The sequence below is a fragment of the Chiloscyllium punctatum genome, chromosome 7, assembly GCF_047496795.1.
Source record: "Chiloscyllium punctatum isolate Juve2018m chromosome 7, sChiPun1.3, whole genome shotgun sequence".
Classification (NCBI taxonomy): domain Eukaryota; kingdom Metazoa; phylum Chordata; class Chondrichthyes; order Orectolobiformes; family Hemiscylliidae; genus Chiloscyllium; species Chiloscyllium punctatum.
The window spans coordinates 59155710-59168301 of record NC_092745.1 but is presented as its reverse complement, the minus strand read 5'-3'; the positions used below and the strand labels follow the sequence as shown (position 1 = coordinate 59168301).

General features: G+C 37.7%; 1 protein-coding gene across 4 annotated transcripts in view; it reads right to left on the bottom strand.

Annotated features, from left to right (window-relative positions):
* Nucleotides 1-3188: 3188 nt before the first annotated feature.
* The window catches only part of axdnd1 (axonemal dynein light chain domain containing 1), a 176176-nt gene continuing 166772 nt past the window's right edge, over nucleotides 3189-12592 (bottom strand). For 3 of the 4 annotated variants that reach the window (XM_072573680.1, XM_072573681.1, XM_072573682.1), the window contains 2 exons: nucleotides 11449-11594; nucleotides 3189-3363 (listed from right to left, as the gene is read on the bottom strand). In XM_072573680.1, coding sequence (XP_072429781.1) covers nucleotides 3254-3363; nucleotides 11449-11594 — 256 coding nt within the window. In that variant the 3' untranslated portion in view covers nucleotides 3189-3253. Of the gene's footprint in view, nucleotides 3364-5216; nucleotides 11595-12592 lie in introns of all 4 variants that reach the window. The other variant, XR_011961097.1, reaches the window with a different exon arrangement.

Genomic DNA, 12592 nt, shown 5'->3' with positions numbered 1-12592 from the left:
TTCTGGATTTGAAATTGACCAAGGTACTCACATGGAATGAAAATGAAGAAGAGTTTGCTTGCTTTTGATAAAAAAAGTTGACTTTTTTATAGTATTGCTAAATTATAGATCTACCCCAGTGTCAAATGATTTATTGTATTGAAAACTGCTGATAGGGAGAAAAGTGAAGCCTCAGATCTCTACCTTACCAAGAAAATTGACCACATAGTCACACTGACAGGACTATCAAAATGTGTACAAAAAGGAGCATTTCTACCATAACCAACAGGTCACATACTATAACAAGTGTCACCATGTGAGATGGTTGACACATTTACACCAAGGCAACAGAGTTGTGGATAGGGGACCTTAACAGGAGAGGTACAGTCAATCAAGAGCTGCACAACAGAAGATATATTGTTCACACACCTGAAGAAGTTGCATGAAGAAACCTCATCCTACTGAACACTAATTGTGATTGAGACAGATCCAACTAGGAACATCGTAATGTAAATGTCTCAAAGATCTCACACTGTCACAATTATTCAAAGTCAACAGTTTTCAACCCAAAGAACTATTCATCTCAAATCTGAAGAAAACTTTTTCTGGCAGAATAGCAGAACCACCAGACAATCTGAATTTGTAAAGTTAGAGACTTGGAAGTGAGATGGGGTAGTAGTAAATGGTATTATATACATAAATATACAAATAATATTATAAAGGGGAAAATATCTATGGGTAGATTCTATGTAAAACTTTGAAAAGGTTAATGCTGAACAGTGCATTAAGCACTGCCCATTATAATGATAGGAGCAAATGGACTTGTGTGGGAGAACAGCTTTTTGCCTCAAAAGGAGTAAGACCTAACATTGAGATCTCGCTCTCCACTCTAAGGATGCCTGCCTTGAAGAAGTTTTCCTCCTCTCTCGACAAGAATCTCAGGGAGTCCCTCTCCCACTGTAACTCCCAGGTCATTTCCTACTCTATGCTACTTTCTCCTCAACCCCACCCTCCTCTAGCTTATCTCTCCACGCTCAGGCTCACTGCCTTTATTCCTGATGAAGGGTTTTTGCCCGAAACGTCAATTTCGAAGCTCATTGGATGCTGCCTGAACTGCTGTGCTCTTCCAGCACCACTAATCCAGACCCTTGTAATAATGTTATCATTGCCAATACAACTTGTACTTAGTTGCTATCATGCAATGAACTACATCCTATTTAAGACAAGAGCCTTTTCTCTTTGCCTACCAGTGCTTTTTCTCTACTATACTAGACCATCAAGGTCTTTAGGTCCCTATCAGAAAAAGAGGATGGTTTCAGCAAATCTCTTTGACCAAGATAAACTCTAAAAGGTGATTTTTTTTTCCCCTTTTTCAATTTGGGATTTGCAGAGAAAGGTAGATAGTGCATTCATTAAGAACTATTTGGCTCTGTGTTGTCTGCTTTTGCTCTCACTGATCCAGGAAAAGGCAAGTCACAATGTGTTCCATCTCTGCAGAATGTCCTTGGTTTAAAGCAGTACAGTTGTTACCTTTTATAGTCTACAGTCCAAAAATAAAGGAAATTTTAAAATGTAGTCTTTAGATAAACAACAACTTGCATTTATTTCATGGCTTTAACATAATAAAACATCCCAAAGCGAATCATAGGAGTGTAAGCGAGCAGAAGGAAACATTTGGGCAGGCAGAATAATTGAAACCCTACAGTGTGGAAAGAGTCCATTCAGTTCCTTGAGTGTACATTGGCCCTCTGAGCAGCATCCCACCCAGATCCAGACTCCCACCCTATCCCCGCAACCTCACATTTACCATGGCTAAATCACCTAGCCTGCACAGCCCTGGACACTACAAACAATTGATCATGTCCAATCCACCTAACCTGCATATCTTAGAACTTGGGAGGAAACCAGAGGACCTGGAGGAAGCCAATGCAGATACAGGGAGAATGTGCAAACTCCACACAACCAGTCACCTGAGGGTGGAATCAAACCCAGATTCCTGGAATTGTGAGGCAACAGTGCTAACCACATAGCCACCATATCGCCCTTGAGGGTGACCAAACTCTTGAATGAAGAGTTTGTTTTGAAGGAAACCATAAAGCAAAAAGAGAAGGAGAGGTGGCAAGTTTGGGGACAGAAATTCAGTGCTTTCTTTTTATTCATTTCAGAGGATGTGTGTCACTGGCAAGGCAACATTTATTGCCAATCCCTAATTGCCCAGAGGGCAGATAAGAGTCAACCACATTGTACTGGGTCTGGAGTCATATGTAGGCCAGACCAGGTAAGGATGGCAGCTTCATTCCCTGAAGGACATTAGTGATTCAGATGGGTTTTTCCAACAATCGACAATGGATTCATGGTCATCATTAGACTCATAGTTCCAGGTTTTTATTGAATTCAAATTATTGAATACACAAGCAAATTACAATCAATTATTCTCAAGTTGTACTCACTCTGGTGCATAGTCACCTGTGGTCATTTAAACAGACAGAAAAAGTGTTTCTCATCTTTCGTCTCTAGCTTCATTCTGAAGGAAACCTAGTTATACCTACCTTTTATATGGCATCTTTGTACCGGGAGGCCATTGCCTCTGTTCCAGAAATGAATTAATTATGTTTGACTACACTGAATCATGAGAGATTTTACATTTACTATCATTTTAATTTTCATTGTGCATTGATATATCAGAGATGAAAAATAGCCAGAACTGAAAAGGGCCTAAATTGTTTTCTTTCATTCTAGAAAAAACCAGGAAGTGTGAATACAAGCTTTTGCCACACATTGACTGAATTTTCAAGGGAGCTAGGTGCTATCAACTGTGTTTAGCCCCCGTTTATTAATAAGATGCAGCATCTCAATCACAAGGGCTACCACTCAATTAACGTGTTGTTGGATAGAGGTCAGGGTTATAGATACATTCATACCATGGGCTGGAGGTAGCTCTGCCACTACAGAGATTAGTTCCCAATAAGTCTTTTCCAAAATTTGTGGGCCTTGGCATTTTAACCTCCATTAAACAAAGCAATTCCTTTATTTTAAATTAAGGGCGTTTAATACTGGTTTGATTACTTTGTGAGACAACTGCTTGTGATGTTTTCTTGACCACAAAGTTGGAACACATTTTCTCTTATGACACAAATTCAATTCAAAACAAATTTGCTGACTAACATTTAAAACATGTATCATTGGTTTAAAGAAAACACAACACACGATTTTGAAAAAAAGATTATTTTTATGTAAAGCCTTATGATGAAGTAAAAACATGAGGCAATGAGCATTATTTTTTAGGCTTCGTTTTGCTACTTTTGCTGCTTTTTGGATTGGTTGATGTTGGTGTTGCAACCTTCACAACAGATCGAGCAGATACAGTTCTGGTCGGAAATACACCTAGAAGATAAAGGAATTATTATCAAATATATAATCCCTTTAAAATTTAACAAAGGACACAAAACTTTTATGTGACAATGCAAAACACAAAGCTAATTGGTAGCCCATTTCATACTCTGTCCAATTTTCATTTCAGAGTGAGCAAGAATATTTCTTGTCAAGTTCTGTTGAGTAGAAGGTTCTCAAACTACAGGCAGAATTGAATGATGGTTGTCAGAAATAGCTGTGACTATTCAAAGGCTGGAAATCACTGCCATACATGTAGTTAACTATCTGTAATTATGGTTTCCATTTCTTGAAAGTTGAAAGCCAGTTTCCATGTGTTAAACAGCCTATCAGAAGGTTGGTACTTTTTCAGTACAAACAATGTCACAGTGTATAACTATTGGGACTCAGTAAGCCCCTGACCAGTCCGAATGGAGGAGGCTTCATAATATCAGTAAAGTAGTCAGCTTAGCCATTGTCAGTATGCCTAGATTTTTACTTTGTTTGTGTGGGGGTGCAGAGGAGTCATTGTGTAGGATGTGGACAGTTCCTTCAGCAAGGTGGCCCTTGCCTCTGTAAGGAGAGCCTCAATTCAGCTTCTACCACAAATTCTGTCTCAATTTTCCCTGGGGGAGTTAATTACAGGGAGTTGGGAAGACAGCAGATTGCCTGCTAATTCTATAAACCCCCAATGTCTCAGTCCATACCTGGGGATCAGAATCAGATTCAGCTTCATAGGTGCAATATGATAAAATAACAATTTTATTTTAATGCATGAACTCCTAATCTGGAAAATATGTAACTACACCAATAAAATTACAATCAGTTCATATACAAAAACATTTTAGCCCAATCTTCAAGCAGTCATATTTTTTCAATTAATGACAGATGTTACTCAATACTTTACACTCTTTGAATCAGTCTGAATTTTCTTTCTCCTACTCATATCTTCAAACATAAGCCAATATTTTTAAAAAACATTTAAAATAAATTAGGAAGCCTTGATTGAAAGGTCTTGGCCATTATGCATGATGCTGTAGATGGAAAATCAGCGGAAACATACAAATCAAACACTTCTGTTCATCAAAAGTTAAAATGTTGAAAGAAGGGAAGCCGAGATAGGTGAGAAATTCTTAAGTTTTAAAGTCCTGGGAATAAATTATAGTGTGATGAGTATTGGAATTTCTCAGCTTTCTAAGTTTCTTGTGATTGCTTCAGCTTGTTTCTCCAGGACATGGCATTAAACATATGCATCTATTGTTCGTTCTTTCTTGAGTCAATCAAGTTTTATTTACCACTGCTTACATTTCACAACAAAAGCCTAAATCTTTGCAACCTTGTAACTTGTGAAACCCATAGTTAAAAATCCAATAGCCATATTCAAGATACCAAGAACAATTAACAAATAGGAGAGATGAAAAATATCAAAAGCAGCAATGAGGGGATACTTTGTTTTCTATCACCTTCAATCATCTATTCTTGCTTTTAATAAAAGTTAATGCATGTCTACAGTGGCACATACCCCAGGCCTTTAATGTTTTGGGGTAAAGGCAACATTTATGTCAAATAACGACCAGTTATTAAATTAATCATACCACTGTTAAAATGTGCTTAAATTCTAAACAGTTAATTTTCAATTCCACCCAAAAAAGTTGTTCAATAATTAACCAAATGCCATCAAAACAAATTGTGTAATTTTATCTTCTTTCCAAAACTATCATGTGCTAAACTACAAGTTCTATAAAACTGACGAAGGCATTAAAATTTTCTTCATCCTTTGAATAAGCAAGTTGTTTCCTCATATTCACACATATATATAAAAACTAATTTACAAAACTTATGTAATTTTGAGAAAACTCTAAACTTACTCATAAAGTTATCCATTGTATATTTGAAATGCTGCAATGTTCTTCTGTGCAGATCTGCCCTTCTTTGTGCAGCCCACATGCGAGTTCCGCTCTGTTCCCAGAGCTTGAATTCTTTATTGAGACCTGGTGATAAGGTCTGTGAGCACGAGAGAAGTGCATCACAGGAGTTGGAGCTTTCACCTTTCCTTTGGAATGATTACAGCCAGAGTGATGACAGCCCACATATTATGACAACCAGATGAAATATTTACAAATAGCAGTGAATGAAGAAGATAAAAGGAAACAAATATAAATGTAGTAATTTTTCCAGCACTTTAGAGAATTATGTCACTGAATACGTCTGATATTTGTGTCGGCACAAGAAGCAGCATATTCATGAGATTATTTAGTGTTGCAACTAAAATCAAACTTTGTAACCAAATCAATTGATGAATATTGAATAAGTAACTCAACACAATGGCGGAAATAATGACTTTCTGCTGTATTACTCCATCAAGGACAACTCCAGCAAGAACTGGAATCCACTCAGAGAAGTTAACCGAGAGAAGAAATAAGATTTGGAGAAAGGCAAATGAAGTGCCTTGTAGGCAGTGGAGCAAGCATATATATTTTCAAATGTAAATTGCTGGGAACATAGAATTTGGGGTTCACAGCAAAGAGCAAACAGTTGTATGTATGGTAAATGTATTTTCTAAAATGAAGGGGAATAGTTTTGCAATAGATTTGTGATGCCGGTTTATTTCAGTATCAGCAATATATAATAGTCTTACCTTATTTCATCATATGTCCCTTTGCAATTGTAAGTTTTATACAGTGTAGCAATGGGCAAAATGTTCATGCTGAACAGGCTGAGCAAGTAGAAACCATGCGCCAAATTCAGTAAGGTTTTTGAAATTTAAACCATATACAAAGGGCTTGGAAGAACACAATTATAGGTGAATTTAATAGCTACTGCATATTACCTTTGAAAATTCTATCCTTCTTCACATCATTACCATACACAATTCAATATAGGACTCCCAAATCACCTCTAATTATGTCACAGTCCTCGCAAAAACTTTTTCTATTAGCAAGACCTAAGTAAATACCTGAGCTCTAAGTGTTTAAATACCCATGCAAGAAATGGACATGCATGTAAGGTAATTTGACCTTTGGTATATGTGGAGCAATACACAGCAATCAATATATTCAGAAGAAGATATAATAAAAGGAGAAGCTCCAACAAAAACAAATTACTTAAAAAATTCCAGATTATAATAAATAACAGATATTGCTGAGCATGTAGCTTCGCAGTGCCAATGTAATATAATGCAGTTATGTAATGCAATTTCAAAGATTGCACCTTTCATTTGATTAAAATCCCACTCTCAGACCTTATGTTTTTGATCTGCCAAATGGAAGCCAGACATCCTCCTTTTGGGGAAGAGAAAACCAGAATGATTATCACAAATATACTGTTCAAATTCACCTTACAAGAGATGACAAATGGCAATATCAGATATCCTCTCCATTCTCCACGGGTCTCCTTAAAGCCATAGTTAATGCAAAGCCAAATGAAATAAGGAATGGTAAGGATAAATATTACCGATTCCCAAGTATTGGTGTTGGATTCTTGCTTTTCGTGATATATATTAATGATCTGCATCTTGGCGTGCAGAAACAATCCCAAAGTTTGCAGGTGACATGAAACTTGGAAGAATTGTAAACTGTGAGGAGGACAGTATGGAACTCCAAAAGGACATGAAAAACATGGAATGCTATGAGAACTAGCCACTTGGATACAGAACTGGCTTGAAGGAAGAAGACAGAGGGTGGTGGTGGTGGAGGGTTGCTTTTCAGACTGGAGGCCTGTGACCAGCAGTGTGCCTCAAGGATCACTGCTGGGTCCACTGCTTTTCACTATTACTTGGATTTGAACGGAGAAGTTATGATTAGTAAATTTGCAGATGACACCAAAATTGGAGGTGTAGTGGACAACGAAGAAGGCTACCTCAGAGTACAACGGAATCTTGATCAAATGGGCCAATGGGCAGAGGAGTGGCAGATGAAGCTTAATTTAGATAAATGTGAGGTGCTGCAGTTTGGAAAGGCTAATCAGGGCAGGACTTATACACTTGATGGTAAGGGCCTGGGGAGTGTTGCTGAACAAAGAGACCTTGGAGTGCAGGTTTATAGTTCCTTGAAAGTGGAATCCAAGGTAGATAGGATAGTGAAGAAGGTGTTCAGTATGCTTGCCTTTATTGGCCAGTGCATTGAGTATAGGAGTTGGGAGGTCACATTGCTGTACAGGACATTGGTTAGGCCACTTTTGGAATACTCTGTGTACTTCAGCTATAGGAACGATGTTGTGAAACTTGAAGGGGTTCAGAAAAGATTTATAAGGATGTTGCCAGGGTTGGCGGATTTGAGCTATAGGGAGAGGCTGAATAGGCTAGGGCTATTTTCCCTGGAGCATCGGAGGCAAAGGGGTGACCTTTACATGGATACTGCTAGACCTCATAGGATCCCTATACTGTGGAAACATGCCATTTGGCCCAACAAGTCCACACCAACACTCTGAAGAGTAACCCACCCAGACCCATTCCCCTACCCTATTACATGACATTTACCCCTGACTACTGCAACTAACCTACACATCCCTGAACATAATGGGCAATTTAGCATGACCAATTCACCTAACCTGCACATTTTTGGACTGTGGGAGGAAGCCTGAGCACACGGAGGAAAACCACGCAAACACGGGGAGAATGTGCAAACTCCATACAGACAGTCGCCCAAGGCTGGAACAGTAAGCAAAGAGTGGGGATAAATGAGTGCTATTCTGGTTGGTCTCGCCACCATACAGGAAGACAACATGGAATACTGATCCCACTCACCTCCCTACTGAGGCCAATTAAAAAATTATGAGGAAGAGGTATGGCAGTGGGGGGACAAACAGAGAGCAGAATTTTCAAGGGGCACATGGGTTTCAGAAAGTATCTATTTCAGATCAATTCATAGGAAGTTGACAAAATCATAGTTGCAGTAAGCAATCACCTTAGCCCCATTAGACAGTCACAGCATGGCAAAGAGGGGCTTGCTATTTGCAAAAGGAATGCCCTTGAATCAGCTATGGACCTTAGCGACATCTCATAAACAACAGCACACTGCATCTTCTAGGTAACTGATGCTCTCTTTGCCAAAGCTGGAAAACATATTCATTTCACAACAGATGCAGATTCACAGGGATAGAAATGGAATATAACAGAAAGTGCTGGAAAAACTCAATAGCCTGACAGTATCTGTGGAGAAAAAAAACTGAATTAATATTTCATGTTCAATATAAGTCTTCTTTTACTGAATCCTCTACTCAGCCAGCTTAACTTCTTGCCTGAAAGAATCTCTTTCCCCCACTTACCAAATTACCACTTTGAATCAAATTCCCCACGTACTGATTCTGCCTCCAGCATAGTATGTGTCCTGACTGACTATGCAGTTTTAAAAGTCCTCTTGTTCAGAGAGACTGATTGTACTGTAGTGATCAACACCAATGGACAGAAAGCCTGGGTGGTTTAATTGATAGAGATTAATGGGTGCCCAGATTAATCTCTAGGAAAAAGGTGCAAGGTATTTATACCTGGAGATAATGGCAGCAGCCGATATGCTAGCAGATGGACCACGAGTCTCCAAGTTCCCAGAACAGCATTGAGAATCTCAGGCTATAAAGAGTTGTGCTTTACACTGTCCATTTATGTCCAAGATAAAAGAGAGAGTTGGGTTCTCAAGGACAGCTAATAAGCATATCTACTGGGGTGGAAGACTGTGATTCATGTTTCCAGGGTCATGGCCTTTGAGAGGGTAGTGTAGGGTAGATATCTCTGAAAATTCTAAGGCAAGGTTTGTCTATCAGGATCTGGGAAAGCGGAGCATCTGGAAGCCAAAATGCTCCTACTTGATGAACTATGTAGGAATATGGGTTGAAGCTTACGCTCAGGTGTAAAACACCAAATACATGAGGAGTTGAATCAAACTTGGAAGATTTATCTGGATTTGTATGCTACAGTAGGAAAGCCTCACTGAGTAACCATAATCTGAGATTAAAAGTTCCCAGACTGAGAAAGTAAAAGAACAGAAGTAAAACATTAGGAACTAAGAATCTCCTTGAACTGACTCCAGGAGAATTGAATGTCTACTTTAAAAGTACAATGTAACATATACCTATGATGTATTCTCCTGCAAGTCATTGATGTGGTTTGTCACAATCTCCATATAGGGCTTTCAAGTGGCATTGACTTCAGAGAACAATGAGACTCTTAAAGAGATAGTTCATGACAAGAGGTGCAGGAGCAGGAAGTGACAGAGAAGGAAAAACTGGGGACAGAGGAAGATAATTGTGAACAGAGTACTCTCTGCTGTCTTGTGGGATGGCGACTTCCCTCCTTTCTGTCAAAGTATTCAGACTCGACAGCAAAACTCTAAAAAATCTGTAACTAATTATGGATCCAATTTCATTTACTTAGCAGATTTGAGTTTCTGATTACAAGCCAGCCACCAAAACCAGTGCAGATATCACTTTCCATACTTCAGCAGCAGAAGGATTGAGAAGCCAGGCAAGCACCCAACCTCCAGATTCCGACAAGGAATAGAAGGTGGGAAGATTCTGACAGTGAATACAGATATAAAGAATGTAGCACCAAATCTAACAAATGAGAAGAGATTAGAAAACAACATTCATTGGGAGCCTTAGGAATTTACTAAAATAGAAACAGTCAATGCAGTTACAGGATCATTAGGGCATTGGATTATTAGTGTTATTAATATAATGATGATTTTCTCCAAGAAATTACAGTATAAAAATATAATTGGCAATGGAGTGAATATTGTGAGACAGATTCAGATGAAATTGATTGATACTTCAGATCACTGAAGGATCCTCTGGTGATGGATTCAGATGAGGCAGAAGGAAACTTTCTCATCTCTGGATAGCGCAGTCCAAACATAAAATGGAGCATTGTTGATTATTTTGGAATATCTGACAGCTTCTCATGCAGAACATTCTGTCAGGAAATTGAATGGATGAGGTAGTTTCAAGAAAAAAATGAACTTGCATACAGCTGTCAAAGACTTCTAATTGGTAGGAAAAATAGCTTTGTCGAAATCTCTTCTGTTCAATGCTGAAGAATGATGGAAAGTGTGAAATCAAAAATGTCACACAATGCTCTCAATTATACAAGAACAATCAAATTTTAATTTTTTGTTTATGTGTGGGGATATTTAGTTCATGAACTGTCCTACACAAGCCTACACTGAAACTTAGCCAACAGTTTAGTGAATGCAATTTGACACTGGCAATTGCATTAAGCGGACTTGGAAATCTTTTAGGAGTTTACACAAGACTCAATAGATTACGAGTAACCACTTTATTTAACTAAAATTATAGAAATAAAAGAAAACAACATTATAACAGTTCAGCAGTACTAAACCATTAACAAAGACTGGACCAAACATATTAATTGTTAATTTTTAAAGGTAACAGGATGCACTTGAGCAAATTCAGTAATTTGAAAGATGATTAATCTATATTCGGGTAATTAACTTTCTTTTTATAAAAAAGATTCAACCACTTTCTTCTACAAGAATATTAGGAGGATCACTGATAGTTAGGAATGTTTTAATGATGTTCTGATACAGGTTTCTTTTGTCATTGCCTACTTAGCTGAGAACCTTCTTTATTCACAAAGTTTCCAATGCTCAAAAATCTTCTGACATACATGAACGGTGAACCTTAATAACTGAAGGTACTAGTACACAGCATCACTTACTACAGTCTGATCAATCATAGCAGATAATATTAACCTTTTGAAATAATTAACAATAGTATGTGTTATGGCCCTTTCATTTGTTTTTTGACTAGAGAAGAGGACCAGAAATTATTACTTTGCATTGACAAAAGTAAGCTTTGAATTATTGGTTTCAATACCAAAGACAAAGATAACCAGTACCTCTACCTTATATTGTGAAGGCAACATTTTCTAGCAATAAAGTCTTCCATTCACTTTTCCTACATAGATGGTCTATTACTCGACAGATATGTGCACTATTTTTGACAAATTGAATTTTAATGGTTTAAATTCATTTAACTAATTGAAGGATTTAAACACCTTAATTAAAGCTATCGTTTGAAGTTCTCCATGATCAATATGTATATATTAATGGTGGCTATGAAACTTCTCCTCTTTGGACGTAAACTCACTTTTTTCTGGCTTTGGAATTTGCTCCTTTGATTCTTCTGCCTTCAACTGTAATGTTAGATCCTTAATTTTATCCAAAGCCTCATGAAGACTTTCATCCAGAAACGTTGCCCGTTCCTCAGCGTACATGGCACGCTGCTCTGTTTCTCTATGAAGGATCAAGATTTCTAATCAATTGTCAAAAAGAACTGAAAACATCAAGTGGACATGTGAAATTAACAATTTAAAATAATGTATGTCTACGGGCACATCGATTAGACCTGACAGGTTAAAATAGAATTATAAAATAACATTCAAATGTATGTCTAAATTGAGTATTATATTGTTCAAACTGAATGATTTAAAATACATTCTGAAGTCTTTCCTGCAATATTGCTTAAACCAACAACTGGTTCTCCATGTTTCAGATGATTGCGGGACTTAACCATACAACCAAAATGACCCCAGGTTATATGCTTGGTGTATGCTGATTTGGCTGAACCATGAGGCTTTGCTAAGTGCTAAAATTGGTTTCTGCATTCCTCTATTAGGGAAATGAGTCCTGTCCACAATTCCTTGTTGCCCTTGCCGAAAATGTGCAAGTAAACATTGTGTGACCCAGCGACTTAGATTGTGTAGTGAAATACAGATGAGGCAACTAATGCTTATTAATATATAAACCAAACAGTGATTGGCAGCAATTAAGTGTGCACAATGAAATACAGAAAGCAGGAAGTTGTTGGCTCAGTTGCCTTGCTTCTCTACAAATTATGCCATAATTACATTTAGTCAAGAGAAACATCACAACACATGGAAGAGGAAAATATGGAAAATAAAGTTGTTGCTAGTTCACTCCATTTCAGCTTAAGTTTTAATGTCATGGTGAGTCATAATTACTACTAATACGCAGGCACTGAAAAGAATACAGTGTAGAGGGTGATGCATTTGAACGGCTTCTGATTTAAAACAATTAGCAATGCAAAAGTTCATAAGAAATCCATGGACAATGTCAGTGAAATGATCATAATTATCAATATGTGCATTTGTACAGACATGAAAAGGAAAGGTCATTGGAACTATTAGTCACAATTAGAGTCAAAACATCTTTTCCAAGGTGTGGGGCCCACATCTGCTCCCAGTACTCTAAAATGGAGTCTAAATACAGTT